Source organism: Coregonus clupeaformis, chromosome 1 (genome assembly GCF_020615455.1).
Source record: "Coregonus clupeaformis isolate EN_2021a chromosome 1, ASM2061545v1, whole genome shotgun sequence".
NCBI classification, from domain to species: Eukaryota; Metazoa; Chordata; class Actinopteri; order Salmoniformes; family Salmonidae; genus Coregonus; species Coregonus clupeaformis.
The window spans coordinates 66,968,416-66,983,651 of record NC_059192.1 but is presented as its reverse complement, the minus strand read 5'-3'; the positions used below and the strand labels follow the sequence as shown (position 1 = coordinate 66,983,651).

The 15,236-nt window shown below is 47.7% G+C and overlaps 1 protein-coding gene across 2 annotated transcripts in view; it reads right to left on the bottom strand.

The window, feature by feature from the left end:
- Positions 1-305: 305 nt before the first annotated feature.
- Positions 306-15,236, bottom strand: part of LOC121572485 (double C2-like domain-containing protein alpha) — a 104,008-nt gene continuing 89,077 nt past the window's right edge. Inside the window, exons 10-11 of one of the 2 annotated variants that reach the window (XM_041884556.1) lie at positions 12,981-13,077; positions 306-789 (exon numbers count right to left, since the gene is read on the bottom strand). In XM_041884556.1, coding sequence (XP_041740490.1) covers positions 653-789; positions 12,981-13,077 — 234 coding nt within the window. In that variant the 3' untranslated portion in view covers positions 306-652. The remainder of the gene's footprint in view (positions 790-12,980; positions 13,078-15,236) is intronic. The other variant, XM_041884562.1, reaches the window with a different exon arrangement.

Below are 15,236 nucleotides of genomic sequence, written 5' to 3'. Positions count from 1 at the left end.
TCTACTTTGGCTAAGATTTAACCATCATGAAACCTCTTAACACATATTCATTTGACTTGGTGAAAATAATTTTTGGGGACCTGACTTGCATACGACTTTTTCCTAGTTTCTTCCTTCACAGCAGCATTTCCCAAACTCGGTCCTTGGGACCCCAAGGGGTGCTACACTGCTAATTAAAATGATTAAAATGATCAAAGCTTGATGATTAGTTGATTATTTGAATCAGCTGTGTAGTGCTAGGGAAAAAAATAAAACGTGCACCCCTTGGGGTCCCGAGGACCGGGTTTAGGACTCCATGAAATGATGACTGCTTCCTAAATATTTGGCCAAATTATTAATTTTGTGTATCGTTTCTTAGAAACAAGGGTGGCTCAACTTACTCCACACCCCTACCATTTCTTTCTGAACAGTCAAAACATTGTGCCCCACTGAACGACCCCCGCATTCCCTTATTGCGGCCTCTGGGATATGTTTGTATGATTCCTAAACCCTTTCATGGTTCAAAGTCAGTGTATAGACTAAAATGTTCAAGTCATGCAGAATACATCTCCATAACATGCGATTATGAACAGCTTTTCATCCAGAATCCCATTTTAGCCAAACATTTTGGCCAAAAACAGTACAGTGGTGAGATATTATTATTGGCCCATTTTCATTCATGGAATGTGGATCCAGGCAGCTCATTGGTCAACGTGTGCCATCGCTCCACCTTTGTGCCCTTGTTCTTCAGACAGTCTATCCAATGCTGGAGAGTGTCTCCCTGTGAGTGACAGCCTAAGGACACGCCTCCTAGTAGGTGCAAACAGAAAAATGAAGTTACAAAACAATCTGTGTCGCAATAGATGGCATTCCAGGCAACCTATATTGTAGTCGCTCTGTGCGGATCAATCCATTGATGCGTTCCAATTTATTAACTTTTGCAGTCAGCATCAGATTGTTTATAATGGGGTTAGGTGATAAACACTTGTCCAGGAGTTGTGATTTCTGGCAGGTGACTGCAACGTAGTTGGCCTGGAACGCGACCATTGAATACCGTCTTGGGACGGAATTCAATCAAAGGGACAGTAAAGTTCCGCTGTCTTACTGGTAAACTGTATTCACGTATAAATGAAACGATATACCGGGAGCTATCTTTATGGGTCTTTATTGCTGAACATCACTGGTCTAACTGCGCATGTCTGGCAGTGCGTGCTTGAACTTGACCTAACATCATTAAATAGATATTAGCCTATCAGCGTATCGCCACATCTCCCCCTTAAGCAAGATGGCTGATCCCATAATTACTAGGTTCACCTACAGTATATAAACAAACAGCATACCGTGTATAACTATGTAGGCTAAAGCACAACACCGTTTTTAATAGCAAAGCTTTTTACGACATGCTTTTTTATATTTTTGATACAACAACTTCTTTCTTCTCTCTTCTTTTTTTCTAAAACAATTTCATTTTTTTAAACCAATGTCTCTTTTATTTTTCACTCTTTCAAAACTACAGGGTAATGGGTAGATTACCACACCAAGATGAAAAGAAAAGGGCATATTGCTCATTCCCAATCTAAAAGGTTAACTTGCTGGCAGGCTTCACAATGCGTCCGGACCGGGTCATTACAACCCCAGTCAGAGCTGGCCCTGGATCAGTCTTTTCTGAAGCAAGGCTGATCGGTGTTGGTCTGGGACCAGAGAGTTCAATGGTAGCACCGGTTGCCACTAGGGATTAACATGGGTAACCGGGATCCCGGGACTGTCCCAGGAACAATTCACATTTCCCGAAAAAAATGTATGACAAGACCCGGGGGGGGGGAAAAAAAACATCCCTAATGCCGCTCTAATGCAATTCCACAAAATACACAACATGTGAAGCAGCAGATTAGCAAAAAATGTTATAGCACATTATCCAAACAGGTTGTCGCATGGAAGCCTAGCATATTTACTTCACACAAAGTCGGCATAAATTCAAAGCACAAACATAATTAACACTGTCGGACAGCACTCCTGACCTGAATGCAGTTAATAAACCTTACAGGGAACCCCTACAGTATAGCCTATAAAATAATGTGTGCCTTTTTGAGCTGTCATTGTGACTCTTCATACAGTCATACATTTGATAGGCCTATGCACAATTCACTACATAGGCATCTCTGTCTGTTAACAAATTCTATCTTCTGCTGTCCTAGAACCTACGCTATTTTGCTATCCAGTCCCAATTCCACTGAAACCCGAAATCCTGACTCCTCTCGCATGAAAATCTGAACTTTTTTGGTAATCCATTGCATTATCAAAGCACGTCTCTCGCCTGTGCATTTCAAAATACCTCTATAATATTTCCCCCACTTCTCTGCGCTGTCTACTACGCTGCCCATTTGAGAATGTGTGATCAACAAACGGTATGAGAGTAGTAAAACAGAGTTGGTCCCCGTTAAGATACCTTGATATTTAAACTATACTGAACAAAAATATGAACGCAACATGTAAAGTGTTGGCCCCATGTTTCATGAGCTGAAATAAATGATCCCAGAAATGTTCCATATGCACAAAAAGCTTATTTCTCTAAAATGTTGTGCACAAATTTGTTTACATTCCTGTTAGTGAGCATTTCTGCTTTGCCAAGATAATCTATCCACCTGATAGGTGTGGCATATAAAGAAGCTGACCATTACATAAACAGCATGATCATTACACAGGTGCACCTTGTGCTGGGGACAATAAAAGGTCACTCTAAAATGTGCAGTTTTGTCACAAAACACAATGCCACAGATGTCTCAAGTTTTGAGGGAGCATGCAATTGGCATGCTGATTGCAGGAATGTCCAACAGAGCTGTTGCCAGATAATTAAATGTTTATTTCTCTACCATATGCCACCTCCAACGTCTTTTTAGAGAATTTGGCAGTACGTCTAACCGGCCTCACAACCGCAGACCAAGTGTAACCACGCCAGCCCAGGACCTCCACATCCGGCTTCTTCACCTGCGGGATGTCACGGATTCGGCCGAGGCTGCTCCTCCTCCTGGTTCGGGCAGGCTTCGGCGTTCGTCGTCCCCGGAGTACTAGCTGCCACCGTTGAATGTTTCTATGTTTGATTGCTTTTGTCTGTCTTTTACACCTGTGTCCGTTTGTGTCTGATTACGTGTCCTATAAGTTGCCTGTTTTGTATTGGTTAGGTTGTGTGTTGTTTTTCGCCTGTCCGTAGTGCTGCGTGTTTTTGTATCTGTTTCGTTGTTTAATGTAATACGCATAGTTTGCGTATTGCTCGCCTCTGTTTTGTTTTGAGGCCGTTTACTGTATCTTTGCCTAGTGGTTTCACAGTAAACTTTGTTGGACTAAGCTTCGGTGTCCTGCGCCTGACTCCCACACCACATACACCTCAGCCTTGACAGAACAACACACCAGTATGGAGTCAGCAGGAGCAGTGGCGGCACCCAAGTCGCTGGAGGATCGGATCAGCGACCAAGACATCATGATCCGGCAACTTGGGGCCGCCATGAACGAGGTGTCCAACACTCTGCGCCGGTTGGTTACGAGAGAGGTGCCCACGCCTTCTCACACCATCCCATCACCAACGGCCAGTCCTCCTCTCTCAGCACCGGAACCCAGTGGCATTCGGCTCTCGCTCCCGAGGGCATATGATGGTTCTGCAGCCGGGTGTCAGGGGTTCCTCCTGCAGGTGGAACTCTACCTGGCCACCATACACCCAGCGCCCTCGGGATACGAGAGCGTCTCCGCCCTCATCTCCCTGTCTATCCGGCAAGGCGTTGGAGTGGGCCAACGCCAAATGGAGGGGGAATAGACGCCGCTACCATCACCTACGCGGAGTTCTCCCGCCGCTTCAGGGCTGTCTTCGATCATCCACCTGAGGGAAGGCGGCGGGGGAGCGTCTGTTCCACCTCCGACAGGGGAAGAGGAGCGCACAGGAGTTCGCCCTGGAGTTCCGGACTCTAGCGGCGGATGCGGGGTGGAATGAGAGGGCCCTCATCGACCATTACCGGTGTAGCCTACGAGAGGCGTACGTCGTGAGCTGGCCTGCAGGGACACCAACCTATCCTTCGACCAGTTGGTGGACATCTCCATCCGTCTCGACACCCTGCTGGCTAACCGCGGGACGTCCCAGTGGGGGTCGTCCATTCCACCCTCCAGCACCTCCGAGCCGATTCCCATGGAGCTCGGAGGTGCTGGCGCTAGAGAGAGGAGGAGAGAGAACCCGAGGGGGGCCATCCCCTGCACCAACTGTGGCCGTGGAGGACACACCGCGGCCAGGTGCTGGGGAGGGTCTCCTGGGAGAGGGGACAACAGGTCACGCACTGGGGGAGTCATTTCAGGTGAGTAGGCGCCCCCACTTACCCAGAGCTCTCTGTTGGTCACATGTGTATACCTGTGAGATTTCCACAGGTGGCACCTCATTCCCAGCATAAGGCGCTAGTAGATTCAGGCGCAGCTGGGAATTTTGTTGATCGTGCATTTTGTTATAGGTTAGGAATTCCCCTTCGGCCGGTAGAAGCCCCCTTTCCTGTTCATGCCCTAGACAGCCGGCCGTTGGGGTCGGGGTTGATCAGAGAAGTCACAGCACCACTTAAGATGACGACGCAGGGGGGTCATGAGGAGATCATTCAGTTTTATCTGATTGACTCTCCTGCGTATCCCGTGGTGCTGGGGCTTCCCTGGTTAAGCGCCCATGATCCTACCATTGCGTGGCAACAGAGGGCTCTTATGGAGTGGTCTGCCCAGTGTGTAGGGAGATGTCTAGGGGTTTCCTTAGGGGCGACCTCGGTAGAGAGTCCGAACCAAGTGCCCGCAATGCGCATTCCCCCCGAATATGAGGATTTAGCACTGGTGTTCAGCAAAACGAGGGCAACACGGCTACCACCTCATAGACAGGGGGATTGTGCGATAGATCTCCAAACAGGAGCGGCACTTCCGCGGAGCCGTGTGTATCCCCTGTCTCAAGAGGAGACAGCGGCTATGGAGACTTACATAGCCGAGTCCTTGGCACAGGGATACATACGGTCCTCCACTTCCCGGTTTCCTCGAGTTTCTTCTTTGTGAAGAAGAAGGACGGGGGTTTGCGCCCGTGTATTGATTACCGTAGTCTCAATCAGATCACGGTTAAGTACAGTTACCCTCTTCCACTGATTGCGACTATGACAGAATCATTACGCGGAGCGCGGTTCTTCACAAAGTTGGATCTTAGGGAGCGCGTACAATCTGGTGCGCATTAGGGAGGGGGATGAATGGAAAACAGCATTTAGCACCACCTCGGGTCATTACGAGTATCTCGTCATGCCATACGGGTTAATGAATGCTCCTTCAGTCTTCCAATCCTTTGTTGACGAGATTTTCCGGGACATGCATGGGCAGGGTGTGGTAGTATACATCGACGACATCCTAGTGTACTCTTCTACACGAGTCGAGCATGTAGCCCTGGTGCGCCGAGTGTTGAGGAGACTGTTGGAGCATGACTTGTATGTCAAGGCAGAAAAATGCTTGTTCTTCCAGGAGTCAGTCTCCTTTTTGGGTTATCGGTTGTCCGCGTCTGGTGTGAAGATAGAGGTTGACCGTGTGTCGGCCGTGCGTAATTGGCAAACTCCAACCACTGTAAAAGAGGTGCAGCAGTTTTTGGGTTTTGCTAATTACTACCGGAGGTTTATCCGGGGCTTTGGACAGGTTGCAGCTCCCATTACGTCCCTGCTAAAGGGGGGTCCGGTTCGTTTGCAGTGGTCAGCTGAGGCGGACAGGGCATTTGTCAAACTGAAGAACCTGTTCACCTCGGCTCCGGTGCTGGCGCATCCGGATCCCTCTTTACCATTCCAAGTAGAGGTAGACGTGTCCGAGGCCGGTATTGGGGCAGTCCTGTCACAACGGTCCGGCACGCCACCTAAGCTCCGCCCCTGTGCGTTCTATTCCAAGAAGCTCAGCTCGGCGGAGCGTAATTATGACGTAGGGGACAGGGAGCTGTTAGCTGTAGTCCAGGCCCTAAAGGTGTGGAGGCATTGGCTTGAGGGGGCTCAACACCCTTTCCTCATTCTGACTGATCACCGTAACCTGGAGTACATCCGGGCAGCTAGGAGATTGAACCCTCGTCAAGCTAGGTGGAACATGTTCCTGACCCGGTTTGTTTTTAAGATCACATACATCCCAGGGTCCCAGAACAGTAAGGCAGACGCCCTGTCCCGGCGGTATGACACAGAGGAGAGGTCCATTGAGCCTACTCCCATACTGCCGGAGTCTTGTCTGGTGGCTCCGGTGGTGTGGGAGGTCGATGCGGAGATCGAGCGGGCACTGCGTACCGACCCTACTCCCCCCGAGTGTCCTGTGGGGCGGACGTACGTTCCGCTCGAGGTTCGTGATCGCCTTATTTATTGGGCTCATACATCACCCTCCTCTGGACATCCAGGTATTGGCCGGACAGTGCACTGCCTTAGCGTGAAATACTGGTGGCCAACGTTAGCTAAGGATGTGAGGGTTTATGTCTCCTCCTGCTCGGTGTGCGCCCAGTGTAAGGCGCCTAGACATTTGCCCAGGGGAAAGTTACATCCCCTGCCCGTTCCACAACGACCATGGTCCCACCTCTCGGTGGATTTTGTGACCGACCTACCCCCCTCCCAGGGGAATACCACCATTTTGGTCGTTGTGGATCGGTTTTCCAAGGCCTGTCGTCTCCTCCCAATGCCGGGTCTCCCTACTGCCCTACAGACCGCTGAGGCCCTATTTACCCACGTGTTCCGGCACTATGGGGTCCCCGAGGATATTGTGTCTGACCGAGGTCCCCAGTTCACCTCCAGAGTCTGGGGGGCGTTCATGGAACGCTTGGGGGTCTCGGTGAGCCTTACCTCGGGGTACCACCCAGAGAGCAATGGGCAGGTTGAACAAGTCAACCAGGATGTGGGTAGGTTTCTGAGGTCCTATTGCCAGGGCCGGCCGGAGGAGTGGTCTAGGTATATCCCCTGGGCAGAGATGGCCCAGAACTCTCTCCGCCACTCCTCCACCAATTTAACACCTTTCCAGTGTGTTTTAGGGTATCAGCCGGTCCTGGCACCATGGCACGAGAGCCAGATCGAGGCCCCTGCGGTGGATGAGTGGATTCGGCGCTCGGAGGAGACGTGGGACGCTGCCCATGTCCATCTGCAGCGGGCCATCCGTCAACAAAAGGCGAGCGCCCGATCGCCACCGCAGTGAGGGACCGGTATATGCACCGGGAGATCGGAGTCTGGCTCTCGACTCGAAACCTGCCCCTCCGCCTGCCCTGCCGGAAGCTGGGTCGGCGGTTTGTGGGGCCCTTTAAAGTCCTCAGAAGATTGAACGAGGTGTGTTACAGGTTACAACTGCCTATTGAGTACAAGAATATTAACCCCTCGTTCCATGTGTCTCTTCTCAGGCCGGGTGTAGCTGGCCCACTCCAAGAAGATGAGATAAGAGAGACCCCTCCGCCCCCTTTGGACATCGAGGGGGCCCCGGCGTACAGGGTCCGGACCATCTTGGACTCGAGGCGCCGGATGAGTGGTCTCCAGTATCTCGTGGAGTGGGAGGGGTGCGGTCCGGAGGAACGGTGCTGGGTGCCTAGGGAGGGACATCCTAGATCCATCCCTCCTGACTGAGTTCCACCGTGGGCATCCCACGCGCCCGGGTCCGCGTCCTCCTGGCCGTCCCCCGAGGCCGGGGGTCGGCGCACGGCTGGAGCTGCGCGTCAAGGGGGGGGTACTGTCACGGATTCGGCCGAGGCTGCTCCTCCTCCTGGTTCGGGCAGGCTTCGGCGTTCGTCGTCCCCGGAGTACTAGCTGCCACCGTTGAATGTTTCTATGTTTGATTGCTTTTGTCTGTCTTTTACACCTGTGTCCGTTTGTGTCTGATTACGTGTCCTATAAGTTGCCTGTTTTGTATTGGTTAGGTTGTGTGTTGTTTTTCGCCTGTCCGTAGTGCTGCATGTTTTTGTATCTGTTTCGTTGTTTAATGTAATACGCATAGTTTGCGTATTGCTCGCCTCTGTTTTGTTTTGAGGCCGTTTACTGTATCTTTGCCTAGTGGTTTCACAGTAAACTTTGTTGGACTAAGCTTCGGTGTCCTGCGCCTGACTCCCACACCACATACACCTCAGCCTTGACACGGGATCGTCTGAGAACAGCCACCTGGACAGCTGAGGAGTATTTCTGTCTGTAATAAAGCCCTTTTGTGGTGAAAAACTAATTCTGATTGGCTGGGCCTGGCTCCCAAGTGGCTGGGCCTATGCCCTCCCAGTCATGTGAAATCCATAGATTATGGCCTGATTTGTTTATTTCAATTGACTGATTTCCTTCTGGGAACTGTAGCTCAGTAAAATATTTGAAATTGTTGCATGTTGCGTTTATATTTATGTTCAGTATATTCCACTCTTCATCTCCCCATTATTCATGCGCTATCTGTATAATCATCAACTCGATTTTGCCAAATATAGGAGATATTCTGTCATTCATTGAAGGAGGTTATTCTAGCAAGCTTAGCAACTTTGGTCAATTGACTTTTGCCTACTCGGGTGCGCTCTGTGCGTCCTGACCGCGCTGCAAGTGTTGGCGGTTCCGTCTTGTTGAGTCCCCATGCTATGTTTGTACGACAAAGGACTGTGGTGTGAAGCTCTTACTTTGGATGACTCAGGTCGTTTTCCACTCTTTCTCTCCATCCGTTTTCAAGCGAACCTTGTAGCTCATCTGCAGAGCAGGAGGTGGTCTGGTAGAGTACCTCCTGTTGTACATTTTCTCATAGGCGCGTCTGACTTTGGCGTCATTGTGCTTTACAGTGGCCAGGTTTGGCCATGCTGGCTTCAGGTTTTGTTTCAGAGCAGGAACTGTCATGTGGAGTCTCCTTCCCATAAGGAGTCTGGCTGGACTTTCTCGTGTTGGTTCCGTTGCAGTGTCCCTGTAGCTTATTGGCGCGAGCTGTGAATTTTAGGATGACTTTTGCCATTTTCCCGTTCCACCATCCCGTTTGCTTGGGGATAGTATGTACTTGAAGTTGTGTGTTTGAAGTCGTACTTGGCTGCGAAATCTCAAAGTTGCTGCGATTTAAACTGTGGGCCATTGTCCGTCACCATTTCTTCAGGTATTCCGAACTTTGCGAAGATGCTTTGAAGTTTTCCGATGACTGCCTCACTAGATCTTGAGCCACCAAGAGTAGTAGTCCATGAAGACTAGGAACGTTTTCCCCTTGAACTCGCAGAGGTCTGCTGCCAACTTCACAAATTCACTTTTCAGCAGGACAATAACCTAAAACACAAGGCCAAATATACTTCCTTACCAAAACAACATTGAATGTTCCTGAGTCGCCTAGTTACAGTTTTGACTTAAAATCGGCTTGAAAATCTATGGCAAGACTTGAAAATGGCTGTCTAGCAATGATCAACAACTACCTTGACAGAGCTTGAAGAATTTTTAAAATAATAATGTGCAAATATTGTACAATCCAGGTGTTCAAAGCTCTTAGAGACTTACCCAGAAAGACTCACAGCTGTAATAGCTGCCAAATATGATTCTAACATGTTTTGACTCAGGGGTGTAAATGAGATATTTCTTTATTTCATTTTCAATAACATTTGCTACAATTTCTAAAAACATGTTTTCACTTTGCCATTATGGGCTATTATGTGTAGATGGGTGAGAAAAACATAAATGTAATCCATTTTGAATTCAGGCTGTAACACAACAAAATGTGGAATGTCAAGGGGTATGAATACTTTCTGAAGGCACTGTATGATCCTTTCCATAGCCTGGACGTCTGCTTCCAGCCTTGTATCGTCCATCTCTGGTTTGGGGTGCCTAGACAAGGCATCGGCGATGACCAGGTTCTTCCATTCTTCCCTCGATGGGGTTAAACTTCATCAACTAGAATTAGCAGCCACTGACATCGAAGGGGTGCTTTGTCCAGGTCTTTGTTGTTTATCAATGTCACCAGTGGTTTGTGATCTGTGATCAAGCGATAGTTCTCCAGCCCTCACAAATGCTGGTAAATCTTTTCTGATGCCCACACGCCTGTGAGACACTCATTCACAATCTCTTTTCAGCGTTACTGTGTGTACGTGAGCAGAAAGCTACCGGCTTAAGGGTGCCGTCGTGTTCTTGTACCCCACCCAAGCCGTAGCTGCTTGCATCTGCGTTTACCACTGTTGAAGAACTGGTACAATTGCACTGATGAGATCAGTGCTTTGACCTTCTCAAAGAAAAATTGCCCCTAAAAATCAACATCTCCTTTTGAAAACAGCCTATGTGGCATCGATATGAGCCAGAAACCTTTATTCTATGCTCAAAATTGACTACAAAGCGTAAATAGGATAATTTTGGTCATAAAGTCAGTCTTGTCCAAAACTGAGTTTTGTAAGTGAGTTCGTCACAACTTACTTGGGGGTTTAGTATGCCCAAAATGCCCAATTGTTAGAGACAACATGTTGTGGACAATGTTGTCAAGTCTGCATATCGGTGCAACGCACGCACATTTTGCTCGGCAAATAGGAGTAAAAATGGCTTTAGCTGTGGCTTACTAGTTAAGCTGTTGTACATTGTTTCACTCATGATTGACGTGTCGGCCCTGTGTCTATTTTGAAGTTAACTGCTGTTCCAGCAATAACTAGTGTTGTGCAACATGGGGGTTCATTGTCTGTAATTGCAGTGTCTACAGAAGCACTGTTCTCTATGGGGCTTTCATTCGCAGATCCTAGATACAAGCTATCCACTTCCTCAGTAACTCCATGAACTGACTTTGTGTGGCACATTGCGGCGAAATGACCCAGTTTGTGACATTTGTTGCATTCCTTATCCATAGCAGGACATTCATCTCTATTGTGTGCACGCCCACACCTGCCACATCCATTTCTCCCCATGACTGCTCTGATTAGGTTGTCTGTAGACCCTTGGCTAGCAGGGCAGCGGGTAGCTTAGTGGTTAGAGCATTGGGCCAGTAACCGAAAGGTTGCTGCTTCAAATGCCCGAGCCGACAAGGTGCAAAAAGTTTCCTTTAGCAAGGCACTTAACCCGAATTTGTTCCAGGGGCGCCGCACTACTATGGCTGACACTGTAAAACAACAAGTTCACTGCACCTTTCCGGTGTATGTGACAATAATAATTTTCTTAGCATTAGCTCCACATGCCTGTCTTTTCCATATGGGTATAGCTTTTAGCTCATCAGCGTGTTCTGCTGCGCTAGCTTCACTTTTCAGACTTTTCACGAGCTCCGAATCTCTAGCTATATCGGCAGCTTTTTTCAATGTTAAGTCACTCTGCATTTGCAGCTTCAGTGAGAGATCTTTATCTCTGTTACCGATAACAAGCCCGTCTTGGATTTCATCTTCTTTTTGCCAGAAATCCCAATGAGCATCTAGCTCATACAAGTGCCTGATATATGTTTCTACAGTCTCATTAGGTTCCTGCACTCTGGTATGCAAGCAGGCTCTCGAGAAAATGACATCACGTTTTGGTACAAAATGTTCATCAAACAACTGGATTATTCCATAGTAGAGGTCTTCACGGATCCACCTGTACTCGAATACCCGATCCGGGACCCGATCCGGATCCAGAATTCTAAATAATGTCACGGGTCCGGGTCGGATCTGATGTCATTTTAACTGACTTGTCCAGAAGGACCCGTACAGATCCGAACGGGACTGCTGCAGTAGATAGAGAGAGAAATTGTATATTTATGCTGCTGCACTTGCTTTTCACGAGAGTGGCGCGTGGAGCTTGTTGTTGTTGTTGGTCAATCATAAGTCATCAAAGCAGCAATAGGCTACAGTCATAGAGCCTGCATGTGTGGCAAAAGTTAGGAGATATCTAATCAATGGAAGATGGAATTAAAATTACAGAATTAAAAGTTACATGAGAAAGATAGGCTACAACAACCAAGTCAAGACAGGTACTACTTAATCATATTTGATGATAAATCACCTAGCTATGGTAGCTATTGCTGCCTCTCGCCTCTCCCTCCCTGCTCCTCGTGTCACTCGCTCACAGTACGGCCCCTCCCCCGCATCTCTCTCCCTACACTCGCACTTTATCAGCTCTGTTTAATGAAGTAGCTCAAACTATTTATTTTCTGCTGCTTCCATCACTCGAATCAGATCAGACCGGGTCTGGATCCGACCAGGTCTATACAAAACGGATCTAGTTGTCCTCTGGTCCATTCGGAACGGGTCTCTAAATTTCGAAAAATATTTATACATATTGGGTCCGGGTGGGAAAGCCCCAGGACTATTTTGAAGACCCCAGGACCATTTTGAAGACCTCTACTCCATAGTCGTTTTCCTCATCATCATCCTCAAAATCAAACAATCGGTAGAGCTGCTTGGACTCCGGGCCCATTGAATAAATCAAGGCACTTGGACTTCTTTCGGCTCTTTGTTCAATTTTGTGGCTGTACGGTACCTCACAAAACGTTGTTTCCAGTCCGGTCATTCCTCTGGCTTGGCAAATATGAGCTGGTCCGGCGCCGAGAACTTCGCCATTCTTGTCTTTTTCCACGAAGGTAAGTTGACGTTTCAATCATTGCTTTATTTCTTACACCATGTAAAGTTCCGCTGTCGTACTGTCTAACTGTATTAACGTGTATAAACGTATGAATGAAACAATATACCGGGAGCTATCTTTATGCGTCTTTATTGCTGAACATCATTGGTCGAACTGCGCATGTCTGGCAGTGTGTGCTTGAACTTGACCTAATGTCATTCCATAGCTATTAGCTTATCAGCATATCGCCACAGGTGCATAGTCGACAAGTGCATTGCATTTCACTTTTAAAGGTAATTTACACTTGAGCCGACATCCGCAGCGTTAATCATGAATGCGATCTCTGAGAATATTAGGGATTTTGACCTTAAAAGGCACATTGTCGGTAGTACAGTGCACAGTGCTGCAATGTGCCTTTTAATCAACCCCGGCCTTGGTTAAGAAAATGAAGAAACTGGCCCAATTTGGCAACCAGGCCGCCCACGACTAGAATTCCACTAATGACTGTGGGTGACATAGTCATCAACTCACCAATAAAATCGTTGGATTTCCCTAGGTCGTAGTCCCAGACGGTGACCTCCAGAGTTTTGGTGGACAGCTCCGTGAAGGAGATCTCATAGAAGAACTCCTGCAGAGCCAGGGGACGGATGGTGGGTCAAAAGGCAATCATTAACAAGAGATAGAGAGAAGAAAAAAAAAAAAGTCCTATGAGGATAATTAATATAGAAATCTAGTAACTTGGGTAGAAAAAGTCAAGCAATGAAAGAAACATAGATTCACACGGTTGAACAGCTTTCAACAGTGTGCTGGTAACAATTTATTTCATTTCCTTATGAGGATGGTAACAGATTCAGTTTCTCATCATTGGTCCTGTGGCAGCCAGTGTGTTTGCTGAATTTCACTCCAGTTTAGCCAATTTAAATCGACAACATACAGTACTTCACTGTATTGTCGTCGATCCTACATCCTAGGACCTATGCAGTTGCGTTCAAAATGTGTGTAGCTGCATTAAATACACTTTATGACCAACAGTATGTGGACACCTGCTCATCAAACTACTCATTCATTGCCATTAACATGGAGTTGATCCCCCTTTCCTGCTATAATATCCTCCACTCTTCTGGGAAGGCTTTCCACTAGATGTTGGACCATTACTGCGAGGACTTGCTTACATTCATTCACAAGAGCATTAGTGAGGTCGGGCACTGATGTTGGGCGATTAGGCCTAGCTCGCAGTCGGCGTTCCAAATCTCCCCAAAGGTGTTCGATGGGGTTGAGGTCAGGGCTCTGTGCAAGCCAGTCAAGTTCTTCCACAACGATCTCGACAAACCATTTCTGTATGGACCTTGCTTTGTGTACGGGGGCATTGTCATGCTGAAACAGGAAAGGGCCTTCCCCAAACTGTTGCCACAAAGTTGGAAGCACAGAATCGTCTAAAATGTCATTGGATACTGTCGTGTTAAGATTTCCCTTCACTGGAACTAAGGGGCCTAGCCCAAACCATGAAAAACAGCCCCAGACAATTATTCCTCCTCCACCAAACGTTACAGTTGGCACTATGCATTCGGGCAGGTAGCGTTCTCCTGGCATCCGCCAAACCCAGATTTGTCCATCGGACTGCCAGATGGTGAAGCGTGATTCATCACTCCAGAGAACGTATTTCCACTGCTCCAGAGTCCAATGGCGGCGAGCTTTACACCACTCCAGCCGACGCTTGGCATTGCGCATGGTGATCTTAAAGGCTTGTGTGCGGCTGCTCGGCCATGGAAACCCATTTCATTAAGCTCCCGACGAACAGTTCTTGTGCTGACGTTGCTTCCAGAGGCAGTTAGGAACTCGGTAGTGAGTGTTGCAACCGAGGACAGACGATTTTTACACGCTACGTGCTTCTGCATACAGTGGTCCCGTTCTGTGAGCTTGTGTGGCCTACCACTTCGCAGCTGAGCCGTTGTTGCTCCTAGATGTTTCCACTTCACAATAACAGCAGTTACAGTTGACCGAGGCAGCTCTAGCAGGGGAGACATTTGACGAACTGACTTGTTGGAAAAGTGGCATCCTATGACGGTCCCACGTTGAAAGTCACTGAGCTCTTCAGTAAGGCCATTCTACTGCAAATATTTGTCTATGGAGATTGCATGGCAGTGTGCTCGATTTTATACACCTCTCAGCAACAGGTGTGACTGAAATAGCCGAATCCACTAATTTGAAGGGGTGTCCACATACTGTTGTGTATATATATATATATACAGTGGGGGAAAAAAGTATTTAGTCAGCCACCAATTGTGCAAGTTCTCCCACTTAAAAAGATGAGAGAGGCCTGTAATTTTCATCATAGGTACACGTCAACTATGACAGAAAAATTGAGAAGAAAAAAATCCCGAAAATCACATTGTAGGATTTTTTATGAATTTATTTGCAAATTATGGTGGAAAATAAGTATTTGGTCACCTACAAATAAGCAAGATTTCTGGCTCTCACAGACCTGTAACTTCTTCTTTAAGAGGCTCCTCTGTCCTCCACTCATTACCTGTATTAATGGCACCTGTTTGAACTTGTTATCAGTATAAAAGACACCTGTCCACAACCTCAAACAGTCACACTCCAAACTCCACTATGGCCAAGACCAAAGAGCTGTCAAAGGACACCAGAAACAAAATTGTAGACCTGCACCAGGCTGGGAAGACTGAATCTGCAATAGGTAAGCAGCTTGGTTTGAAGAAATCAACTGTGGGAGCAATTAATAGGAAATGGAAGACATACAAGACCACTGATAATCTCCCTCGATCT